This window comes from Sminthopsis crassicaudata, chromosome 6 (genome assembly GCF_048593235.1).
Source record: "Sminthopsis crassicaudata isolate SCR6 chromosome 6, ASM4859323v1, whole genome shotgun sequence".
Lineage (NCBI taxonomy): Eukaryota > Metazoa > Chordata > Mammalia > Dasyuromorphia > Dasyuridae > Sminthopsis > Sminthopsis crassicaudata.
Window position 1 is genome coordinate 104341316 of NC_133622.1, and position 26014 is coordinate 104367329.

Consider the following 26014-nt stretch of genomic DNA (forward strand, 5'->3'; position numbering starts at 1 on the left):
ATTTAAAATGTCCCCTCTACCAGGGATCAATGTTGAGCTTTTCCATTTCTTGGGGAGAAAGTAATGACCTTTTAGCTCCAATTTCCTATGTGACTTTTTTTTTTTTAAATGTAGTTTCTGATTTCAGGAATCTCAAAACATTTACATTATAGAACCCAGGATCCCTCCACTCCCCTCTTTATGTTAAATGGAAGAAATGCCCTGGAATCAGGAGTGAGCTTTTAAGAGCAGGTTCTGATTCCTTCTGATCATTTAGACTAGCAGTATGCTGTGAGATAACAAAACTGGTCAGGGTGGGGAGTGGACAGAAAATCTTGCTTGGTTAAAGTCTGACTTAGATGTTTTCTAGTTCTATATAAAGGGTGGGTAGGTGGCACAGAAGATAGACCACTGGACCTGAAATCCAAATCCAGCCTCAGACACCTACTCCCTTTTGAATTTGGACAAATCACTTCACTCGATTTGCCTCAGCTTTCCTCATCTGTAAAATGGGCTGAAGAAAGAAATGGCAAACCATTTCAATATTTTTGCCAAGAAAACCCTAAAGAGGGTCACAACGTGTTGGAAATGAGATTAGGAGGGAACCTCGAGGCCGTCTATTTCAACTTCCTCCTTTTACAGGTTAGGAAAGTGGAGTCGGTGGAGATGGTGACTTGCCCAGGATCACGTAGGTAGGCAGGGGCAGGATTAGAACTCAGGTTGAAACAACAAATTGTAAACCCAATACTTAACAGTTGCTTGAATACAGTCATTTAGAGCCTTATTACCTCCATCCTGGACTATGGCAATAGCCTACTAGTTGGTCTTCCTATTTCTACTGTCCCCCCAACTCATTCTCTATTCACAACGGCTATCAAATAGATATTCCTAAGACCCAGATCGGGCTATTCTCTCTCAAGATGCTTCCCTTGCTTTATATTGTCTCTAGGATAACATACAAACTCTGTTTTCATTTAAAGTCTCTATAATCTGGCTCCAACTTGTGTCTCCCGATTTTTGTTAAATCACTCCCACCCTACCCCCACCCCTTCAATCAGAATTCCAGACAAACCAGTCTGTTGTTTTCTCATTTAAAATCATCTATTTCTCTCTTCTGGGTCTTGGCATAGTCTGTCCGTATGCCGGCACGCCTTCCCTTTTTCCTATGAACTCTCGGAATCCCTGGCCATGCCAATGCCCAGCTCAGGTGCCATCTCTTCTTCTGATCCCCAGGGCCGCTAGGGCTCTCTTTCCAAAATTGCCTTGAACACATTTTGTATTTTCTTATTTGCCCACATGCTATATTTTCTTTTCCCCGAATTTAAACTTCTCTAAGGCCAGGTCTGTTTTGTCTTGTCTCCCAAGGGTGCAGCACAATGCCTGGCACATAATAAGTGCTTACTTGTTGAACGGAATTGAATTATCCAATCACGTATCGGGGCATGTAGGTTATAGGTGTTTGCGGTTGGAGATGAAAAAGATCGTACCCAATTCGATTGCGAGGTCGGATTGAGAAGAGCTTTGGGAATCTTGGCCAAGGTATTGCAATCTGAATGCCCACTGTTCTTGGGGAGGAGAAGTCTGAAGTTTACCAGTAATGGGGGGTTAGGGAGGATCCTGGCCAGGCGTAAAGCTTGGAGCAATCTCTCGGGGATCTCAGGGATAGTTTAGTTTGGGAATAAATGCTTTCTCAGGCCGCTTGCGCTTTTCATCCTGTCTCCCCCAGGGCCTCCTCCACCGCTGGGACTACCTCAAACATCGCCGGGACTACCCCCCAGCTTTGGATTCCTACGGTTAATTCCAGGAGAGGTTTCCCCAGCCTTTCTGCAAACTGCCCGCCTCCCCGCTTTCCTCTCCGCCCCCTGCGCGCGGAGTCAGCCAGGCGCCGAGGGCAAGGCGAGGGCTCGGGCGAGTCAAGTTTGTGGGCCGATGCACTGGGGCACCGGCGGCGGAAGATGATCGAGGGCCAGAAGGCCACCCAGACTTGGAGGTAACTTTCGAGCGACTGACTTCCCTTGACCCCGGAGAGGTTTTTCCCTTCTTTTGGAATGGGACCAGAGTGGCCGGGAGAGGGATTTCCATCTGCGTCCCGGGTCTCCGGGGAGACTTTCCTTTGGAAACGGAGGAAAGGGGGCCGCAGGTACTGCTGGTGTTCTGGGCTAGCCTCCGTTAGGGTCGTCTCGCTGGGGACGGGAGCGAGAGGGAACTTCTGGGGAGGAGTGGGGGAATAGGGAGTGGAGGTGGCAGCCAGGGGGTCACTCCTCGTTTTGTTTTGCAGCCAAGAGCTGCAAACATCCTGTGGCTGCACGAGCGGGAGGCGACGGTGAGAAGGGACCCAGCCGCGGCAGTCACCCCAGCACAGGCCAGCGATGCCTCAGAAAATGGATAAGTTTCTGCAGATCGCGCCTCATTCCCTAGCCATAGTTCTGAGCCAAGCTGGGGGGCCGGCGACGGCGAAACCTGCGGCCGTAGTGGAGCAGGGGGCCTCGGCCCCAGCTTTGGGACCGCCGCAGCTGCAGCAGCTGCAGCAGCCGCCCCAGGGCAGGCAGCTAGCCCGTCACCACATCGGCTACGAGATCTTCGCAGACTTCAAAGCCGAGAACATGCAGCATTTCTGGAACAAGAAAGTGACGGCGGCCGTGGCCGAAACCTTCTTCCTGGGCTGGATCGATGAGCAGGTCCTGCTGATCCAGGGCAAAGAGGAGCACTTGGAGGCGCTCCGGGAAGGTTGGATGCGCCGGGCACTCAAACCCCCCACAGGTTTCCTCATCCGCTGCCTGGGTGAGTCTGGGGAAAACCCTAGCCGGGCACCCCGAGGTGCTCGGACTTGTGACAAGTGTGGGACTGAAGTCTGCGGGGCCCAGGGAGGGGAGAGCCTAGTGTTCGCGGGGGTTCTCGTCTGCTAGAGGTCGACCTGAGGGCCGGGACTTGGGTGAAGCCCATAATTCAATTCGACGGTTATGGAGCGCTTACTGTGTGCCGAGCATCTTGGGGCCAGTCGTGGCGGTGGGCGGTCAGGGAAGGGTGGGACACAAACTTTCGCCAAGAGTTGGCCCAAGAAGTCGGAATGCTGAGTTGGGGACCGGGAGAATAAAAATTTACCAATGACACGGTCTCTGAAGTTTGCTCAGAAGGATGAGCGAGGGCCCAGTGAGTGTGTGTCCAGTCTGGAGGAATGGGGTGGACATGTGGTGTGTTCACCGCGTATCGACGGAGTGAGGAGTTATAAAGTTTAGTCAAGACTATATGGTTCTGGAGTTTATTTAGAAGGCACAGTGTGTACTCAGTCCCGAGAGAGTTGTGTGGTGTGGTGGGTCTGTGTATAACAAGTGTTTATACGTTTTAGACAAGATTGTGGCCCTGTAGTTCACTTAGATGTATTTCCCCAGCCGTGGGGTAGGGTGTGTGTGTGTGTGTGTGTGTGTGTGTGTGTGTGTGTGTGTGTGTTCAGAGGATTACCGAGTTTAATCCCGACGAGGGTCTTGGAGTTCACAACCTAGTCCAGAAAAATGATACACAAGTAGAACAACACACATGATTTCACTGAGATCCAGTTTTCTTTGAAGTCTGAGATGGGGAGGCATCTAAGATCCCGTACATTGTGTTTGCAAACGTAAAAAGAGATGTGAACTACGGCTGGGTTCCAGGGGCTCCGCGCTGAATCTTTGCCCTCCCCACCCCTACAGGGGTGGAAATTCCTGCTTTCTTTTTCCCTCCTTCCTCACTCCTTCCTTCCGCTCTTACGGTGAACCGCTCTCCCCCCTCCCCCATTCCCGGAATTTGAAGGGTACTTTAGTTCTGTGAGGGAGGGAGGGCCTCCGGGCAGGCTTGGCGTGGGAGCTCCGGGTCCCCGGGAGCAGGTTCATCCCCTCACCTCCGCTTCCCCCCAAATTCCGCCGCAGGGCGGTGCCCACTCCGTCCAGGTTCGGGACTGCCCACCTGGCCTCTTGCGCTACTCATTTGTGGCGACTCTGGCATTCTTTGGGATCTGGGAGTTTTTCCTTTTTAGTGGGTATGTTCGCACCTGTGCGCTCCGAGACCCAGAATGGGGTGTGAGATTCAGGTGTAAGTGATCGCCCTCTACCTGGGACGGCCCATTTTTTGGCCCTTTCACCTCCCGGGGCGCCTGATTTCTCCCAATCTCCTTTTGGAAACGGGTTAAACCACTCTGTTTCTAAGCGTCGGTGTTTCTATAGCAGACACAACAGAAAACTTCGTTCTGAAGGTATTCTACTCGAACTTATCCTATTTAAGTTTCCTTTTGTATGTATTTGTATGTGTGGGGGTTTGGGGGGTGGGGTGGAGTATTTCGATGTGGGAGGATAAGAGAGTAACCTGAGCCTCAGGTATTGAGAAAAAAATGTAAAGAGGGAGGTTGTGGTAGTTCCAAGGACGCTGCCAATACTGAATTGTGTTGAAGTATGCCTTGTTTTTACACTGCTTGATAATGTGCGAAAAAACACAGAGTACATTTCTGGGCTTTTAGGTTTTATTCTTTTACTCAGATCTCGAAACTTTAATAAGAAAAGTTTAATAAAAACTTAATTGAGGATTTTCAAATTTTTTTTTTTTGGTGGTGGTGGTTGTTTTTATTTTTTAGGAAAAAACCCCTTCCCTCCTCATAAGCAAGTGAAGAGGACTTGCATTACTTGTAGAATGTGAGGTCAAAAGTTCTGAGTCTTTTCTTCACCCTCTGGGGCTTTACTTTTCATCCTTTATGATCCATGGGCCATGGAGAACTCTGTTGTGGCACTTTAGCTTTCCCATATGTGTATAACAACAATATAGTTTTTCTAAATGTTTGCTTTTTTTTTTTTTTTTTACAAGTCACACGAACTGAACAGAGAAGAAATGCTAGTAAAATTTGTGCTAAATCTTCCCTGTAACCTGCAAAATGTTGCATGTTTTACAAACCATGGGCTTAACAGAATTCTTAATTGAGTCTGGGTAATTGAGTTGAAGTAATAGAAAAACTCACATAAGTGGTTTTTAAATCACTGAGGCCAGATAGTCTCAAGGTTAGAAAGTAAGAGTAAGGGAGCTAATCTAATCCTCCTTAGCAATGGATGCTTAACCTGTGGTCCATGTACTTGTTTTTGTTTTTTTAATATTTTGATAACTTTTTCTTAATATAATTACTTTCCTTTGTAATCCTATATATTTTATTTTAGACATTGAAAAACATTCTGAGAAGGGATTTGTGGGCTTCACCAGAGTGCCATGAGGGTCTAGGAAGCAAACAAAAAGCAAGTAGTTCTTTCTGCTAATGATAAAGAGCTTGCCACTTAATGAATCAACCAATTTGGTTTTTTCCTAATTGCTAGGAAATTCTTCCTTATGTTATAATGAATTCTACTTTTTTCTTTCTGGATTTAAGTCAAATAAGTATGCTCCCTTTTCCACATGGCAACACTTCAGATGATTGAAAATAACTAGCTTTGGACCCTTCTAAATCTCTCTTCTAGACTAAACATCCTGAATTCCTTCAAAGTGTTCATAAGACATAATATTAATTGATTTTAGACATATACTGGGGATCTGCTTCATTTTATCAATGTCCCCTCTACAATGTAGTTTTCAGGCTATACTCTAGAAAGGGTATGACAATTCAGAGGAAATACTGACTTTGTTTTGATTTCTTTAATGTAGCAAGCCTTTATTATAAGCGTCATCTACTCTAGCAGATAGAGTTGGCCTTACAATTAGAAAGACTTGGATACAAATTCTATACCTGTAATTTACTGATCATGTAACTTTGGGGCAAATCACTTAACTTCTACTTGCAGAGACTGTGTGGGAAAGGAAGGGTCTATATTCTGTAATTCCATATAGCAATGAAATAAAAACACCTAATTACATGTAAAGATAGTTTTCAACATTCTCTCTCTCTCTCTCTCTCTCTCTCTCTCTCTCTCTCTCTCTCTCTCTCTCTCTCTCTCTCTCTCTCTCTCTCTCTCTCTCTCTCTCTCTCTCTCTCTCACTAGTCAATTGGGGTTAAATAACTTGCCCAGGGTCACACAGCAAGTAAATGTTAAGTGTTTGAGGACACATTTGAACTCAGGTCCTTCTGACTTCAGGACTGGGGCTGAACCATCAACATTCGTTTTTGTAAGATTTTATGTCCAAGTTTTTTCTCCTTCTCACTCTTACTTTCTCCCTTACCAAGACAGCAAGCAATCTGATATATGTAAATGTACAACCATTTAAAACATATTTCCACATTTGTCAATTTTTTTTCAGGAAGAATCTTAGATCAGTAATTAATTTTTAGCAATACAATAACAGAATAAGTGTTGGTTACAAACATAATATGGTTTGAAGATTGCAAATGATGTTGGATACTACAAGTCTATATGAAATATGATACAAAAGGTTATTCTTGACACAACAAAGAATTGTCTTCAAACCCTAAACATTTTTTAAGAGTTTACTGTCTATAAGGCATATGTTGTGCTGTATATTTTTTGGGGGGGAGAGGAAACAGTTATATGTTCCCAAAAGTATACTCTAGTGGAGGAATCAACACACATGATAAATTCATGTAAATTAATTTCAGCAGAAAAATAATGTTAACAACTGGGGGGGGGAATCAAGAAAGGATTGTTATAAAAAGTACCTCTGGAAAGATGTTAGGAAATCCAAACGGTAGAGGTTAGGAGAGAATTTATTTCAGATGTGGGGTTGGGGAATAGATAGAAGAGGAAGGCTAGCTTCTTCAAGGGCATGGAGAGGGAGATGGCAGTGGATTGGTTTTAAGAGGCTGGATAAGGAAGAAGGAATCAAGAGTCAAGGACAATTTTGAGCTTTTGAATTTTGGTGACTTGAAGTATTGGTGATTCTCTCAATAGAAATAGAAATTGAAGAATGCTTGGGATTTGGTGGAAAATAAATTCTGTTTTGTACATGTTGATCTTGAGCTATCAAAAGGACAACTGGGAAGAGGGGAGAGATGACTCAGGGTACAGCTGGTGTTATGGAACTGGAGTTAAGGAGAGTAATTAAGAATAGATATAGAAATTTGAGTCATCCCTATGGAGATGACTGGACATATAGGAATTGAGTTCACTGTGAGAGAATAAAGAGAAAAATAGAAACTGGGATAGATCTTTAGGGTGATACAACATTAATAAATGAGATATAGATGATGATTCAATCAAAGAGATTGAGAAGGAATCATCAGAGGTCACAATAGTGTCATAGACACTAGAGGAGAAGAGAATAGAGTGACTGACATGCTCTTAGATCATCGAGAAAAAAACCAATCTTAAACTATTGGATTTGGGAGTTTAGATATTGTTGATTTCTGTGGAAAGAACAATTTCAGTAAAGTGATAGGTAGGGTTAAATAGATCCATAGGGCTGATCTGTCTCTGTCTCTGTTTCTCTCTGTGTTTCTTTGTCTCTCTCTGTCTCACTTTCTGGCTCTCTCTGTTTCTCTGTATGTCTCTCTGTCTGTCTCTCTCTTTCTTTGTCTCTATCTCTCTTCTCTCTTTGGCTCTGGCTCTGGCTCTCTCCATCTCTCCCCTAGGCAGTTCGGGTTAATTGGCTTGCCCAGGGTCACACAGCTAGTATTTGTTAACTTTCTGAGGCTGGATTTGAATTCACTTCATTTTGACTCCCCAGTTGGTGCTCTGTCCATTGTACCATCTAGTTGCCCTTCCTCCCATTTCTTTTCCCCTCCCTCTCTCTCTCTCCTCTTCCCCTTAGTGTCCCTTTCCCCAATCTCTTTTTCCCCACTCTATCTCTGTCACATTTCATTTTACCCTCACAGTAACTTTATAAGATCAATCAATCAGGCAATTCATCAATAAACAATTTATTACAATAAACTCTGTGTCAGGCACTGTGCTAAGACGTAGACATTATTATTCCCATTTTCCATGTAATCAGGGAATTTGTCAATGAATCCAGTCCTTGTAAGCATGTTCTGCTGATGTAATTCCCATGTAGATTTCAGAGCAGATTAAGACATTGTTTCTGGTCTGCAGGTGAGGAAACTAGTACTGAGTGAGCCCAAGTCATTTGTCAAGAGTCACACAGTCACATAGTATCTGAGGAAGGATTTGAACACGTTTTATTGATTCTTAATCTAGTGGACTTTCTACTCTATGACATATTTTTTATTAAGTCTACCTTTTCAGCAGATTATTAGCTCTACTCTTTCAGTTCTTCTCAAGCTGAAGTAAGAATCTTTGGATATCACATCACCCAAGAGCTTTAAGCAAGTTATTTTAACCCTCCCTGCACTTGTAAAATAGAGGTGTGGGAATTACTGGACTCTGAGTTCCCCTCCAAATCCAGATCTATGTAGAAATTCTACCCAAATAGATATTCATATGTAAACAATAAATAATTACCGCCTAAAACAGAGACAGATGTTGAAAAAAAGAACCCAAAGCTACCCAGAAATGCTTAATGTTTGGGCTATCTTGGGCATTTTTATACCTACTTTTATAGTAGATTCCCTTTTATGCTAAATTTTGGCTTCTTTCTAAAATGCTGACTTATGTAAAATATCATTTGCTATCTTCACTAAGTTTTTTTCTGAGCATGTTAGCCCATGCTCATTCACTCTTTTTCCTGGAATACCTACAGTACATATGCTTTTTGTTCCCCATGCCATGAATTTTGCTTCACCCCAACCCTCCCCAAATCATATGATATTTCATTTTTCATGTGTATGTGTTGAGCCTGCCCAATGAGATTATAAGCTTCCTGAGGTCAGTGGCCAGGTTTCCTTTTCTGTTTCTTAAAATTGTGCTTTTGACTCTACAGCCCAATTGCCACTATAAAGAAACACATCCAAGGCAATCCCTATAGACTTTGAAAAGAAAATGTCTTCTGCATTCTGAAAAAGAACTATGGAGATTGAATGTAAATGAATGCATGCTATGTTCACTTCTTTTTTTTCTCATTTTTTTCTTCCATGGTTTTTCTTTTGCTTTGATTTTTCTCTCCCAATATAAGTCATGAAGCAATGTTTATTAAAAATTAATTATAGGGAAACCCAGAAGGGGTTTAGGATAAATAAGCTAGGTGGTGCAATAGATAGTATTCAGGACCTGGAATCAGGAAGAGGTTTTTTTAACCTCAGTTTCCTCACCTGTAAAATGATCTAGAGAAAAAAATGGCAAAGCACTCAAGTTATCTTCACCAAGAATATTCCAAATGGGATAACCAAAAGTCAAACCTAAATCAACAACTATAGCATCTTAGGAAATTGCAGAATCATGTGATATCCCACAACATACAGTTTTTCAAGGAAATGTGTATATTCAAGAAAGTAAGAATTCACGTAGTTTTCTCATATATCGTATACATTCTTGATCTTTTAAAACATGTGAATATTGTTCTAAGCCATAGAAAATTCAAAACTAAAATGTTCTTGTAACTGGAAACCTTTTTAAAAAATAGTTGAAAGTAAAGTGGTAGGAGATGTTTACTTTGTGGCTTATTTGGTAAATAACACACTAAATAAGACTTAAAACCACAAGAATCAGAGTGAAGGAGCTCAGATCTTTTCCATTTTAACCTTAGGAATGTAAATGACTGAGGAATTTTAATTCCAAACAAAAAATGCAGGATGGCAAAAGGACAAAATGGGCCTTATACAACTGACACAGACATGTAGAATAAAAAAGCCTTTATTTTGGTTTTGCCTAAAGGAATGTTTCCTCTCCTTTAGAAAATGATTCTCAAAATTGGAAATTTAAGAGCAAGCTATGGGGAAAGGTCTTTTCAATGCCAGTTATATAATAACCCTTTATTCAAATGAATTTGCTGGGAATTATACAGGGATCATATAGGTCAGGGATTCAGCTTATTTTCCAGTTACCACAAAGATTTTTGAAATGGATTATTCTGTCACAAATTCCTCAGAAACATCCTTCATTCATCCAAACTTAGGCATGAGTGCTTTATATACACATAGTATTGTTGTTATCCTCCTTTGTTTTTGAAGAGGACAAATGACTTCATGGGATGATGTCTTGACTTGTGCATGACTTGTATATTAATTGTGTGAATTGGATTAAAATTAGGCAGAATTAAACAAAGTCATCAATTTTACTCTTCCTTTCAGACCACTGAAGTCCAGTGGCAAGGTAATGGGCTGGGATGCAGTGAATGATTTCAGTCTTCAGTATCTGGCCAAGCTCTACGAACTGCATAGTGCCTGATGCAGCTGCCTTTTTGGCTATTGGAACAAATTATTCTCATCCATCTATTCCATCAGGGGAAGTCTTCAAAACATGCTTGGGATAGACATTCCCTTCACTCCTCAGAGCAGTTAGGTGGAACAGTGGATAGAACACCAGCCCTGTACTCAGGAGGACCAAGAGTTCAAAGCTAACTCCAGATCCATAGTGACTATGTGATCCTGAACATGTCAGTTAACCCTGATTGTAAAACAAACAAACAAAAAAGACATTATCCTGTGATATCAATGGTCCTTTTCAAAAATGAAGGATAAATAACAAGTAGAACAAAAAGACCTACTCCATGCACACAATCTGTGGATCTCTCACCAATATGCTCTCTGATCTCCCCTTGGCTACACTAAAAAAACAAAAACAAAATACTTTTATCATACTTAGAACTATTTCCCATTACTTATTTGATTACTTTGAAGACATAATCTTCAGGGTAGATAACCAACTTTCACACTTACATACTTGCTAAAATAGTTTTCTCACTACACACATTTCACATTGTTCAGTTTAAAAAAAAGTTGAAATATTTCCCCAGTATTTTTAATGTAAACATTTTAAACCTGATCCTGACATTAGAAAGGGAATGAAACCTAGATAAGACCATCAAAGCTTATTTATTAATTTGAACCTGAGTGTATATAACTGCAAATATCATTAATGCTTGGTTAGCTATTTTCTTGCAAGTAAGATCAAATCATAGTTCACAATTTTAGAACTGAAAGGTATCTTAGAGGTCATGGACTCTAATTTTTTCCTTTTACAGATGAGAATATAGAGATCCAGACAGATGATATGATTTTCCCAGGGTTATGCTGATAGGAAGTTGGGAATGTAAGAATTAGGATTTGCATAATTATTCCAAATCCTTTCTCTTTCCCTATTGTCATCATGGTCAATTTTATATTTTCATTTAGTTTCAAAGCAAGATTATATTTGAATTCTTAAATAAGGTTTTTTAAACTTTGCAACATATTTAAAAAAATTATTAGTTTTTGACATTTACTTTGATAAGATTTTGATTTCCATTTATTTATTTCTTCCTCCTCTCATTCTTCCCCAAGATGACAATCAATGTGACATAGGTTATGCATCTAGTCATATGAAACATATTTCCACATTAGCCATGCTATAAAAAAAGGAGAACAAAAGGGAAAAGGTTTTAAATCATTATTAGCCACCCAAATGCTAAAGAAATGGCTTTCCCCCTCAGTTCTCTTATATCTCTCCAGTATTTGCCATTGTCTACCACCTCCACTCTGCTGTTATTTATAACCCCCTGGATCTAATGTCATTGCACACTATGCTACTCTCCTCCTCTGTTCTTTCTCTCTTTTTTTCCTCTTTCTACACTTTATGATCCTTTTTTTCTCTATATACTTTCTTTGCAATGCCATAAACTTCCAACACTCCAATTTTCATCTTTATTTGGATAATATCCACATCTCTTTGTTCCTCTCTTACATCTTAAACCCTAAACCTTTTTTTTCTGCTTTAAGAGTTATTTTCACCTGAATATCCTGTTTCCCTTTCAAACGTGGTAACTTATTAGCCTTATCAGGAAGACAGGTCAGTGGATTTCTATAGCAGGAAGCTAGCAACTATTACTTGTCATCAGAATATTCTGTATCAGACTTGTTCCCTTGCAGGCTTTCTATAAGTAGTTTGTAAAGGCAGAGAGAATCCATGCTTTTGGGCTAGATTATCTGTCTAAACCAGCCTTCATCCTGCAGACTTGATTGTGGAGGTAGAAGGGAAAATTAAAATTAGAGGAAGCCTGTCTCAGGTAGTATAGAGTAGTTCTGGGAAGTTTTTTAATCAGAGTGCTTTTTCTGGGTGTGTTTGTGCCTCTAGGTTTTTGGGTGTGTTTCCTGGGGGATTCTTTCTTAAAGTGGTCTATATTGTGATCTGTGAAATGTCTTAGGGCACAACATTCAGCACGGGATTGAGTAAGGATGCTGCTGGGACTCAAGGTCAATCAATTATGTCCTTGATAATATCTTCTGAAAATTGCCCAATTTTATCATATGGGTTTGTGCCAGAAGTTATGGGTAACTGGTAGTTGGAGGTCCTGTGACCTTGAAAACATCAACTAAACAAAATTTATAGTAACTTCCCATCCCCACTAAATCTGCTCTTTCTGATTTCCCCATTTCTTTTTTTTTAAAATTTTTTTATTTTAATAGTTTTTATTTACCAGATATATGCATGGGTAATTTTACAACATTAACAATTGCCAAACCTTTTGTTCTACTTTTTCCCCTCCTCCACCCCACCCAGATGGCAGGTTGACCAATACATGTTAAATATGTTAAAGTAAAAATTAAATATAACATATGTATACATGTCCAAACAGTTGTTTTGCTGAACAAAAAGAATTGGACTTTGAAATAGTGTACAATTAGCCTGTGAAGGAAATAAAAAATGCGGGCGGACAAAAATAGAAGGATTGGGAATTCTATGTAGTGGTTCATAGTCATCTCCCAGAATTCTTTCGCTGGGTGTAGCTGGTTCAGTTCATTACTGCTCTATTGGAACTGATTTGGTTCATCTCATTGTTGAAGAGGGCCACATCCATCAGAATTGATCATCATATAGTATTGTTGTTGAAGTATATAATGATCTCCTGATCCTGCTCATTTCACTCAGCATCAGTTCATGTAAGTCTCTCCAGGCCTTTCTGATGATTTCCCCATTTCTAAAGATAACATATTATGATAAAGTATTCTGGATTTTGAGTGAGACAAGCATTGTTTAAATCCTTGGATAGTAATACACTTAAACCTTTCTAAAGATCTTCATTTCCTTGTCTGTAAACAAAGGAGCAGAATCAAATGACTGATAAGATACTCTGTAGCCTTAAATGATATTTCTATGATCTTGTGTTAATGGTATCATCATCACCAGGGTCCCCATGGATGAAGTCTTGGAATTATCTTCGGTTCCTTACTCTCTTTTCATCTAATCAGGTGCCACATGTTCCTCATTCTGTCTCCAAAACAATTTTCACATGTATCATTTTCTTTCCCATGTCACTAGCAGAGTTTAAACCCTCATTTCCTCTTAATTTGCACAATTATGGTAGCCTTCCCATCAGTCTCTGCATCTCCTGTCTTTATCTTCTTTAACCCATCCTTCACACTGGTGCCATTTTTTTTGGGGGGGAGACAAATATTTATTAAGTACTTACTTATCCTGTGCCAGTCACTATGCTAAGTGCTGTACAAATATTATCGTATTTGATCCTACAAGAATCTTAGGAGATAGTTTGCTGAATCTCTTTTCATGGAATACTTGGAGGCTATATTTTTGCATTTCAGGGAATAGGAAGGCCTGAAGAGATGAAGACAGATGGGGAAAAGGTTGTCAGTGGAGCAATCAGAACACACACACTTTATTAAGTTTGCCCTCTTATGTGGACATGATTTGTGAAGCTACAAAACAATTACAATATCAATAACATCAAAGATCACTGATCACAGATCACCTTAACAAGTATAATAATCATGAACAATTTGAAGTATTGTGACAATTACCAAAATGTGACATAGCGACATAATATTAGCACATGCTTTTGGCAAAATAATACCAGTTTGCCACAGGGTCGCCACAAAACTTCAATTAAAAAAAAAGTAATATCTGTGAACCAGAATAAAACAAGGTACTTTTTCTCCAGCCCAAACTGAGTTATTTGCTCTTCCTTAAATATATCCCTTTGCTCATATCATTATAGCCTGGATGTTTTGTCCTGCTATCTGTCCCTATCAAAGTCTCACCAGGCCTTAAAGACATTATTCGAATGTTCCTCTTTCACTGGAACCCCTTTCCAAAGCTGAAATTTGTCTCTCCCTCCTCTGAACTGTTAAAGCACTTCATAGATGTTTCTATGTTTTTGAAATAACATGTTTAGTCCTTCTCTTTGTATTTTTCTATTTTTCCTTCCAGTTCAATTTTTTTGAGAATAGGGACATATTTAGATATTTAAATATTTATGTACATAATATAGTACTTGACACAGATATGTTAATGAATATTAAATTGAATTGGAGAGTAAGCAACTTCCTTCCTTGCTAATTTCTTTTATTACCTTTATTTTTAATTTTTAATTTGGTTTCCTCTTTATCAAGTTTTATTGTTGCCTTTTGTTTTTATATCATATTCATTTTTGAATTTCTGAAGCATTTTTCTGCTCCCTCCCAACGAGCCTTCCTTTGGAGAAAAAAAAAGGGTGGGGGGAATCATAAACAAGGAAAACCAACCATTACATTTACCACAAGGGACAGCTTATGCAACATTCTATGTTCATAGTTCCCCACCTCTCCTAGGGAAAGGAAGGAGGGCAATATTTCTTGATCTCTTCTCTAAGCTTTTATTACTTTTGTTTCTAAATCATTTTGACACCCATGAAAAGGAGTTTAGAGGTGAATTGGCAAATGCCCATTTTGAAAGTTACAGCTTTAACCATTCATCTGAAAATTTGTGTCTCTAAGTAGTTTGTTTGATTTTTTTTTGTATTTTTTTAATCCCTTAAACTTTGATGTATGCTTATAAAAGTTCTGAATGCCTCCTCCCCATGCCAGGTAAATTGTTTTCCCAGGGTTCACTGACATAACAGGGCTCATCGTTACTTAAATCATGTTTATTTCTGAAAATTAGTCTTTAAAATATTTGATGTTTAATTTTATATACAGATGATTTAATGTGCTGAAAAGTAAAGAAACAGCAAAGGGTCAGATTTTCCTTGATTAAATATATAGAAAATAAGGTCCTCCATAAACCATGTATCCTGCTTTCTGTGGATAACAAAATGTGTTAGCAAACTAGTATTATTAGTTAAACTATGTATACTTCCATTGTATCCTTAAGTAGAACATAATAGCAGCGTATGTGGAATTCTTGAATTATTTTCAAAGATAATTATCTTGAATTCTAGTATTTTGTATACTTTAAAGGATTCATAACTTCATTGATGTGGATGCTCCTTGCACTGATGCATATCACAGCCTCTTCATGCTCAGTAGATGTTCTTCACAAGATGCTATGGCCAGTTCCCTCCCAGATCCTCCCCCAAACCTTCTGGTATATAGTTTTCTGGTGATGAATCTTTCTGAACTTGGTGAGACTGATCATCAGATGACAAATATATCCCTAAGCCTATATTTGATCCCCTTTTCAGCTTGGTCAGACTTGCCATATCTTGTATTCTTCTGACATCATCTTCAGTAACCCAGAATCAACTCTGTGCCCCAGTGAAACATTTGAGTCTGAACTTAATTATGAATTGCCACATTCCATATTGGAAGGATAAGGACCAACCCTGGGATTTCATTGCCATAGAAGCACCCTAGTTGAGGAAGCTCCCCTAGCAATGCTGATTGGCAGATTTATAATAGAAAGTTAGAGAAGGGAGGGAGTGGTAAACCTTAGGTAAGGATGCTTCTGAGCTAATGTTGAGTTAGAAAACCACACATTAGGTATTATCTATGTTCTATTGTGTTGTTATTTTATTGAATATTTCCCAATTACATTTTTATCTAGTTTGAGATTTTTGGATGTTTTCATTAGGGTCTATTATTTGACACCTCTGGTCTGGGACACTGAATGATTAAGGGACTTGCTGAACTTCTCTTTCAGAACCAAGTGTGAGCTACTTATTCATAGCCAAGTATGAGTCTAAGGAAAAATTTGAACTAAAGAATTCTTGGTTTCCCTAGACATGCTGCTTGTACTATATATAGTTCTTGAAAATATTTTCAGCTGATATTTGATATTGATATCTAAGTCAAAGTACATAATTGCAGCCATTTCTTTGGAGTTAATTATCCAAATTATCTTTTATTAGGGTCTCCCCCCATTCCTTTACCCATTATTTGTTACTCATCATTTGATTATTTCTTTGCTCATTACAATTTATACTGGTATGGAGGAATGGAGTAAAACAGAATACATGATTAGTTGGTTTTTTAGTCATTAAGCATTTATTACACTATGTGCCAGATGTGCTGAGTATTAGAACTTATTACCTGGGACCACCTTGGTTCAAATGTTCATTGAGGGAAGAAATTGAAACTCTAGACTGAAATGAAGCTTTAGAATTATCTGGACTTTTTAAAATTATCTGTGCTATTCCACAAGCAGCAATGGATGTAGCCATGGCTATACCAGTAAGTTAAAGATAGATAACCAAGAACTGATTGTACTCATGTCTTAAATCATATTTAATCACATAAGATGCTGAATCTTTTTGACAGTCTTTTATTAACCCAGGTCTCCTTTTCAATAGAAAATGTCAACTGGCAAGTATTTGGAAAAATAAAATGCCATTGATAGAAAAAAAGAACTTCTTATTTGTGAGGTCAAAAGCAAATCCCTGAGATACTTCACTAGAGACCTTTGTCCACATTGAAAAGGATCCACTGTTGCTCATTCTTTGAATCCTATTATTCAATCAGTTCCTTGAAATAGCTATTTGTGTTTTTTGATGAGAGAAGAGAAATGTAGATAAAGAGTCAGAATGTCATAGTAGCTTCAGAGTTAGGAAAATATGATTTTGAGTCTTCCTTGTGACCCAAAGGTCATCACAACTAGTAAGGTCAAGGTCAAGTCCCTTTATCTTCTATTGCCCCACAGAACTCTCTTAAGGTTTTTAGGTTATGGATGTGTGTGGCACATACCTGTCATCCCTGCTTCTGCATAGATTGAGGATATTGTATTTCGTGAACTTGGGAATCCTAAAGCCCTTTGGGTGTCTGTACTAAGTCAAATACAAGTTAGCTTCTGAAGCAGCTTCTCTTCCCCACCCCCCTCCAGTAAGTCTAAAGTAAATCAGCCAAGATTGGAAATGGAGCATCTCAAAGCTTCTGTGCTTATCATAGTGGGATCAAGTTCATTAGGAGCAAAATAGGGAAACTGAGTCCAAAATAAAGTAAAACAGACATTCAACTTTCATTTTTGTAAGATTTTGAGTTTCAAATTTTTCTTCCTCCCTCTCCCCAAGACAGCAAGCAATCTGATCTAGATTAGACATGTATAATCCTTTTAAACATTTTTTCATATTTGTGTAAGAAAAATCAGACTGAGAGGGGGGAAAAACCCATAAGAGAAAAAAAGTAAACAAATGAACAAAAAAAGATGCAAATACTATCATTAAATAAATTGGGTTCTTAGGCATTTTTGTGAGCTCCTGGAGGGAAAGAGGGCTAACTCTTGCCTTTTTCTGTATTCCTAAGATACAGGACCTGACGTACAGTAAGCTCTTAATAAGTGTTTATTAATTGAATTATTTTTGTGTCATGGGTGAAACCTTGTGAACCTCTTCTTGGTGTACTATTTCTAAATACACGAAATAAAATACATAGGATTTCCAAGGAAAGTGATTGTGTTGAAATGCAGTTATCAAAATATTTTTTAAAAACCAAGTTCATGAACCCTAGGCTAAGAACTCTGTTATTCATGAATGAATAAAAATATTTATTAAGCATTTACTATGTACAAGATATTATGCTAAGTGCTGTGTTCTGTCATAATTTTATCAAGGGCCTTGGTGAAGGCATAAATAGCAAACTTGGCAAGTTTATAGATGTTTCAGATCTGGAAAGGAAAACTGCTTTATTGGACCAATCAGTGTCCAAAACCATCCAGAAGCATCCTGAAAGGCCAAAACAATAGATCAGATCTAATCAGATGCCAAATGGAGATGACTGAACCATAAGAATAATTTATATTATCACACTGACATTATAAAAATGAAAAATTTTGAGAACTCTTAAATTGATGGAAAATGAAATAAATAGAATTAGGAGAATAATTTATATAATTACAACCCTGTAAAGACAAATAACTTTGAAAACCATAAAAACTATGCTCAATAATTCAATGACTTTGTGGTTTTAGAGGACTATGCTATTCATGACATGAGGGTACCCTACCAAATGAGACCTATCTATTTTGTATGGTCATTTGAATTCACTCATTTGCTTTACCTTGCATATTTGTTTTGAGAAATTTGTGTCTTTTTCTTTTTTTCCTTTAAGTTGGAATGGAAGGGAGAGAAAATAGATTTCTGTTCATTTTTTTTAAATAGAGAGGTGGAGAGGGTGTGTGTTACAGATGTGGAATGTGGCATGTGCTTTCAGATGAGGTAACTATTATTAGCCTTATTTAATTGTTGTGTTTTGTTACAAGAGGCCTCTCACAAGGTGGGAATCATCTGCAAATGCTTGTAATGTAAACAAAACACATCGATAAAGTTTTAAAAAATAAAGAAAACTTCTTAAAGATGAAATTTCAAAGAAATAAATATAAAGTTCTAAAATTATATTCAGAAAGACAGTTGCACAGCAACATCCCCATAAAGATAGGGAGAGACTATAGCTCATGAGGAAAGATCTGAGTGTTTTTTGAACTGGAAATTCAATTTGAGGCAAGTCATCCAAGAAACCTAATTCACTCCTGGACTATGGTAAGAGCAAAAGGGCCAGATCATAGCTGGGTGCTGTATTTGGGATGTAGTATATGGGATATTACATTCAATTTGGGTTTCCTATTAGGGAAAAAAAAGTTGACAGGTAGGTTAGAAGAGGGTAGCCTGGGATATTGTAGGGAATAGGGTGCCTGGTATTGTTTAAAAGAACTGAATATGTTTAGCCTGAAGACTTTTGGGTGTTTTGGTGGTGGGATTGAGGGCAAGTGGTAGCACTTGATAACTATCTTCAAATACTTTTGGAGCTGCTCTGTGAAAGAGAAATTAGATTTATTTTACTAGGTCTCATACAGAACTAGGTGTAATGGAGAAAGTTGCAGAGAGGTAGATTTAATTATGAGGATGATAGATAACATTTATACAGAGTTTACTCAAAGTCTTATTGTACTTGTTTGGGACATGCTGTAAAATGAGAATTATCTGTGAAATTATTGTTGTAGAAATGACTGTCTTTCTTAGTACTAAGTCTACTTTGAGATGTTTTCTCTTCCCCGAATTATGTTTTCCTTTTAGTGGTGCCTTTCTCCTTACTCTAGTTAACTTTGGTTAGTCTCTTAACTCCTCTATGGAGTCAATGACTTCCTTTCACCTCATGGAGTATTTCCTTTCTTCTGGTTATTCGTAAATTCTTCTGGGGAACTTGCCTTTTTTTTTGCTGGCTATATTTTCTCCTAACTTTTTCATATTTGCCACTTCTGGTGCCTTTTTGACTTCTTATTTTGTCTGTAACCTCTTCCCCTAAATAAGATTACTTTTTGGCAAAAAAGAGAAATAAATTACTGCTGTAAAAATTTAAAATTAAAATTAGAGTTTAGAGAGATGGTATGATAATACTTACTTTTGATGATGAGATTTCAGAAATTGTCTAGTTCTATCCCCCTCATTTTACATTTGAGAAAACTGAGGATCAGAGTAAAAGCATAGAAGGAATGTTCAATTTGGAAACAGACCACCTGGGATTGAGTTTTGAGAACCCAGCAAGTGGGAGCAATAACTTAATTTCCCTGAGCTCTAGTTTCTTTTTTTAAAAAAGTAGACTTTTACTTCTGTTACCTATATTATAATAACTCCTTACCTTAAAGAAGTGAGTAAATGTGAGTTATGATAATTTACACTAATCAATATTAACAAACAATAATTATAAATAATAAATATTACCAGGATCACATGACTAATTAGAAGTCAAAGCTGAATGAGAACTTAGTTCTTTTGAATTCTTTTTTTTATTTTATTTTTTTTAAATTAATTTTATAATTATACATTTTTTACAGTATATATGCATGAGTAATTTTTTTTTATAATATTATCCCTTGTATTCATTTTTCCAGATTTTCCCCTCTCTCCCTCTCCTCCCTCCCCTAGATGACAGGCAATCCCATACCTTTGACATGTATTACAATATAACCTAGATACAATATATGTGTGTAAATTCAATTTTCTTGTTGCACATTAAGAATTGGATTCCGAAGGTATAAGTAACCTGGGTAGAAAGACAGTAGTGCTAACAATTTACATTCAACTCCCAGTGTTCCTTCTCTGGGTGTAGTTGTTTCTGTCCATCATTGATCAGCTGGAAGTGAGTTGGATCTTCTTTATGTTGAAGATATTCACTTCCATCAGAATACCTCTTCATACAGCCTTGTTGTTGAAGTGTACAGCGATCTTCTGGTTCTGCTCATTTCACTCAGCATCAGTTCATGCAATTCTCTCCAAGCCTCTCTGTATTCCTCCTGCTGGTCATTTCTTACAGAGCAATAATATTCCATAACCTTCATATACCATAATTTACCCAACCATTCTCCAATTGATGGACATCCATTCATCTTCCAGTTTCTAGCCACTACGAAAAGAGCTACCACAAACATTTTGGCACACACAGGTCCCTTTCCCCTCTTTAGTATTTCTTTGGGATACAAGCCCAGTAGTAGCACTGCTGGGTCAAAGGGCATGCACAGTTTGATAACTTTTTGGGCATAGTTCTAGATTGCTCTCCAAAAAGGCCGGATTCTTTCACAACTCCACCAGCAATGTATTAGTGTCCTAGTTTTCCCACATCCCCTCCAACATTCATCATTATTTGTTCCTGTCATCTTAGCCAATCTGACAGGTGTGTAGTGATATCTCAGAGTGGTCTTAATTTGCATTTCTCTGATCAGTAGTGATTTGGAACACTCTTTCATATGAGTGGATATAGTTTCAATTTCATTATCTGTGAATTGTCTGTTCATATCCTTTGACCATTTACCAATTGGAGAATGGTTTGATTTCTTATAAATTAGGATCAATTCTCTATGTATTTATATATACATATATATTTATATTTATCAGAACCTTTAACTATAAAAATATTTTCCCAATTTGTTACTTCTCTTCTAATCTTGTTTGAATTAGTATTGTTTGTACAGAAACTTTTTAGTTTGATGTAATCAAAATCTTTTATTTTGTGATCAATAATGATCTCTAGTTCTTCCCTAGTCATAAATTCCTTCCTCCTCCACAGGTCTGAGAGGTAGACTATTCTCTCCTTTAATCTATTTATTATCTCATTCTTTATGCCTAAATCATGGACCCATTTTGATCTTATCTTGGTATATGGTGTTAAGTGTGGGTCCATATCTAATTTCTGCCACACTAATTTCCAATTTTCCCAACAGTTTTTTTCAAATAATGCATTTTTATCCCTAATGTTGGTATCTTTGAGTTTATCAAACGCTAGATTGCTATAGATGTACCCTTTTTTGTCCTTTGTACTTAATCTGTTCCACTGATCGACCGGTCTATTTCTTAGCCAATACCAAATAGTTTTGGTGACTGCTGCTATATAATATAGCTTTAGATCAGGTACATTTAGACCACCTTCCTCTGACTTTTTTTTTTTTTCATTAGTTCCCTTGAAATTCTTGACCTTTTATTCTTCCATATGAACTTTGTTGTTATTTTTTCTAGGTTACTAAAATAGTTTTTTGGGAGTCTGATTGGTATAGCACTAAATAAATAGATTAGTTTGGGGAGTATTGTCATCTTTATTATATTCGCTCGGCCTATCCATGAGCATTGGATGTCTTTCCAATTATTTAAAACTGACTTTATTTTTTGTGGCTAGTGTTTTGTAATTTTGCTCATATAATTCCTGACTTTTCTTTGGTAGATGGATTCCCAAATATTTTATACTCTCTACATTTGTTTGGAATGGAGTTTCTCTTTGTATCTCTTGCTGTTGCATTTTGTTGGTGATGTATAAAAATGCTGAGGATTTATGTGGATTTATTTTATATCCAGCAACTTTGCTAAAGTTGTGAATTATTTCTAATAACTTTTTATTAGAATCTCTGGGGTTTTCTAAGTATACCATCATATCATCTGCAAAGAGTGACAATTTGATTTCCTCATTACCTACTCTTATTCCTTTAATCTCTTTCTCGACTCTTATTGCCGAGGCTAACATTTCTAATACAATATTGAACAGTAATGGTGATAGTGGGCAACCTTGTTTCACTCCTGATCTTACTGGGAAAGGTTCCAGTTTATCTCCATTGCATATTATGCTTACTGACGGTTGTAAATATATGCTCCTGATTATTCTAAGGAATAGTCTATTTATTCCTATACTCTCAAGCGTTTTTAGTAGGAATGGATGTTGGATTTCATCAAATGCTTTTTCTGCATCTATTGAGATGATCATATGGTTTTATTAATTTGATTATTAATATGGTCAATTATACTAATAGTTTTCCTAATATTAAACCAGTTCTTTTGAATTCTAAGTATGTTATTCTTTCTAGTACACCATTCTTGCCTCTCATATTTATTCATTCCTGGAAGAATGAGAAGAATGCTAATGATTGTAGTGACTATCAGTGCTTTCAAACATGATACTGTAAAATGGAGATGATATACTCATATCTATAAGTGCTTTCAAACATGATACTGTAAAATGGAGATGATATACTCATATCTATAAGTGCCTATCTGTAAAAAGTTTGTTGTGAGTCCTCTCTTTGTAAACCTTTTATTGTTGTTCAGTTGTGCTTTGTGACCCAGTTGGGTTTTTCTTAGCAAAGATATTGGAGTGTTAGTCATTTCCTTTTCCAGCTCATTTTACAGATGAGGAAATTGTGGCAAACAGGATTAAAATGAGTAGTCTATGATCACACAGCTCATAAGTTTCTGAGGTCAGATTTAAATTCAAGAAGATGAGTCTTCTTGACTCCAGGCCCAGCACTCTATGTGCTATGGCACTACCCAATTGCTTCTTGTAAATCTTTAAGTACTCTATTACTGTCAGCAACAGTTGTCCTTAGTTTAATCCCATAATCATTAAACTATGGGTATCTTTGTTTAACCCTTTAAGATAAATATTCTACAATCCTATCATTTTGATTAGTCATTAAGTCTAAGTTAACAGTTGACTAGAAGTTATTACCTAGAACATCCCATTCATTGGGGGTTACCTAAATGATGATCTGTCTTTTAATATCATTTAATATGTCTTTTAATCTTTTGATCTTGTTCAGGTTCATATTGCAGGACATTATCAATGTATTTGTGTAACGTGCTGTTGTCTCCAGAAGCTGCCAATCGCTCTCTGGGAGGAGATCTGCTGTGTCAACTCAAATCTCTAGGATAGATTCTTCTTCCTGTAGAGAACCGTTGTCTCCAGACAGTTGCCGTTAACTCTTGTCCAGAGAAGTGACTTCCCTTCCTGCAGAGAGCCGCGTCAAGCCTGATGTAGTGCAGAGACTTTTCTCATCTCTGGAGTGCTATCCTCTTTTATCCTCCCAGAGAATGGGCGTGGGATAATGCAAGGGCTTCTGGGAAGAAGTACTTCAACCAATGAGCTTGCTCCTCTTAGAATTCCTAAGTGTAAACTCCCTTTAAAGGCCCAAACCAAAGGTCTGAGCCAGAGAGCTGTCAAGTCAACCTGAGTTCTCACCTTGTAATTGTCCAGACAACCTGAATTCTCACCTTGTCACTGTCTAGACAACCTGAGTTCTCACCTAGTAATCCTAACATTTTTGTATTTTTATTTTAAATGGGAAGTAGTTCTCCTACCATCCCTATCCCTTCCCAAAGTCATTTCAAAAAATTTTTTCAAAGAAAAAAATAAAAAGAGAGAAGATTCAAAAATTAGCAAAATCAACCAATATATCAAAGTCTCAAAATATGCATAATGTTTTCGACAAGTGGACCTCCTACCTCAGTAAAGGAATGGGCTTGGAAATGTTTTCTAATACCTTTTATTTGGGGCTATTCTATGCTTTGTAAATTCACAGCATTCACTTTACATCACTGAAAGTCTCAGAATGAGTCACTGGCATGGTCTCTTGCACAGTCCTATACTTATCCTGTGTCATGGCAAATTCAATGAAATTTTCCTTCATTGTATTTGCCATAGTAATTAGCATCTTATCCTTTTTTTTTTTTTTTGCACCTTTTAATTTTTTTCTTCAATTACATATAAACACACTGACCCTTTCTCCTCCTTCCTCCCACCCCCTCCCCTAGATGGCAAGCAATCCAATATATGTTATACATGTTGAAATGTAGAACATGCTAATATTTTCAATGAACATCAATTTCAGTAGTTCTGTTCCCAATAATCTGATGAAACTAATGAATAGTTAAGGACCAAGAGCCGTACTATTTGGAAAGTTAAGTTAGCTTAACCTGTCTGTGACTGCGCATACAAGACAGGGAACCTAAATGATTGGTTGTGACCTGGGGAACCATTTGTGGAACTCAGGTGTCTGCTTTTAATGCAGTGATTCTGCTGACTTTGATCTCACTTTTGGTGTTTTCAGTTATCAAAATGTGTCATAAATATTCCTCGAAGCATCTCCAAACAAAATTAATTTTAAATTAAAATTTAATTCAAGTCAACAAGAATTTATTAAATGTTTTTTTATATGTGAGAACCAACGGTGAACACTAGTGATACAAAAAGGGGAAAAAACAAGTCTGCTTTGAAAGAGTTCACAGTCTAATGGGGAAGACAACATGTAAATAAATATGTACCTACAAGCTATATATAGGATAAGTTGGAGATTGTCTCAGAGGGAAGATTCTAAGATTGAGAGAAAGGCTTCTTGCCTGAGACTTTAGTGGTCTTCCAGAAAACAAAGTCAGAGCTTTTTTTTTTTTTTATGAACTCACTGGTTATTTCATGGATTTTGTTATGCCCTAGGTCTTTCCTTCATTAATAGACATTGTGGGTGATAGATGAATCCAGCCTTTCCACTTGTATAGTAGAAAGGATGCTGGATTTGAGTCTGTGCTCTGCTGTTTATATGTCAGATCCCAGGCCTTCTTTTTCTCAATTGTAAAATGATTAGATTGAATTAGATGATCTTTGAGGTCTCATCTAGCCTTAAGATGTGGGGAGCCTATTAATTTTAATTCTTGACTCTATCATCATAAAGGGCTTCTATCTAAATATAAAGATATCCTTTGGTATCATAAAAATGTAGCTCTATAGATGGTAGGGACACCAGAGAACCCAAGTGTCCATTATATCAGGCTTGTTGGAGGAGCAGGAAGGGAAAAAGTCATAAAAAATTCTGACAGGGTCTGTCTGCCCTTACATAAAAGAGTTGACTCAAGGAAATAAGATGAGGTTGCTTTCTCCATTTAGTGTTGGAAAACACTAGGTAATTTTTTGGAGAATTATATTTTATAGGAAAAAAGGTCTGTTTGACAATCATTCTTATAGATGAGATTTTTATGTCTGATATAATGTATCTGTGTTGTTTTTCATATACATACACAAGCATATGTATATATATACATGTATACATATATATGTATGTGTTTTTGTCATTTTCTTTTATTTATTATTAGAAAGCTTGATAGCATAGTAAATATGGTAGTGGTTTTGGACTTCCTGATCTGGAATCAGGAAGATTTGAGTACTAATGTAATCTACCTTGTCTCTAGGCAAGACATTTAACCTCAGTCTCAATTTCCTTATTTGTAAAAAAGGGAAATAAATCCACTTACCTCAGGGAGTTTTTGTGAGGATAAAATGAGATAATTGTAAAATGTTTTCCCAAGGACTTAAAGCACTTATTTTTAATATTTTTAAATTATGATTTTTTTTGCTGTCAATATTACTTTCATTCCATATATTACTTTTCATTCCAAAGATATCTTATCTAGTGAAATGTCCCTTGCAACATAGAATCAAAAAAAGGAAGAGGGGAAGAAAAACAGTTCAGCAAAATCAATCCATATATAAACTGAAAACATTATGCACTGTTTTATCACCTGTGTTTCTTTTCATATATGAAAATGATACATTTACTTTTGCCACTGTAAGAATCAGTGATTTCCTTATAATGGGTCCTGA

General features: G+C 37.6%; 1 protein-coding gene across 1 annotated transcript; it reads left to right on the forward strand.

Moving 5' to 3' along the window:
- Positions 1-2344: 2344 nt before the first annotated feature.
- Positions 2345-19826, forward strand: LOC141546155 (storkhead-box protein 1-like). The gene is made up of 2 exons (XM_074273779.1): positions 2345-2760; positions 10061-19826. Exons 1-2 carry the CDS (start codon positions 2349-2351, stop codon positions 10066-10068), a joined length of 420 nt encoding a protein of 139 aa, XP_074129880.1. The 5' UTR covers positions 2345-2348; the 3' UTR covers positions 10069-19826.
- Positions 19827-26014: the final 6188 nt, after the last annotated feature.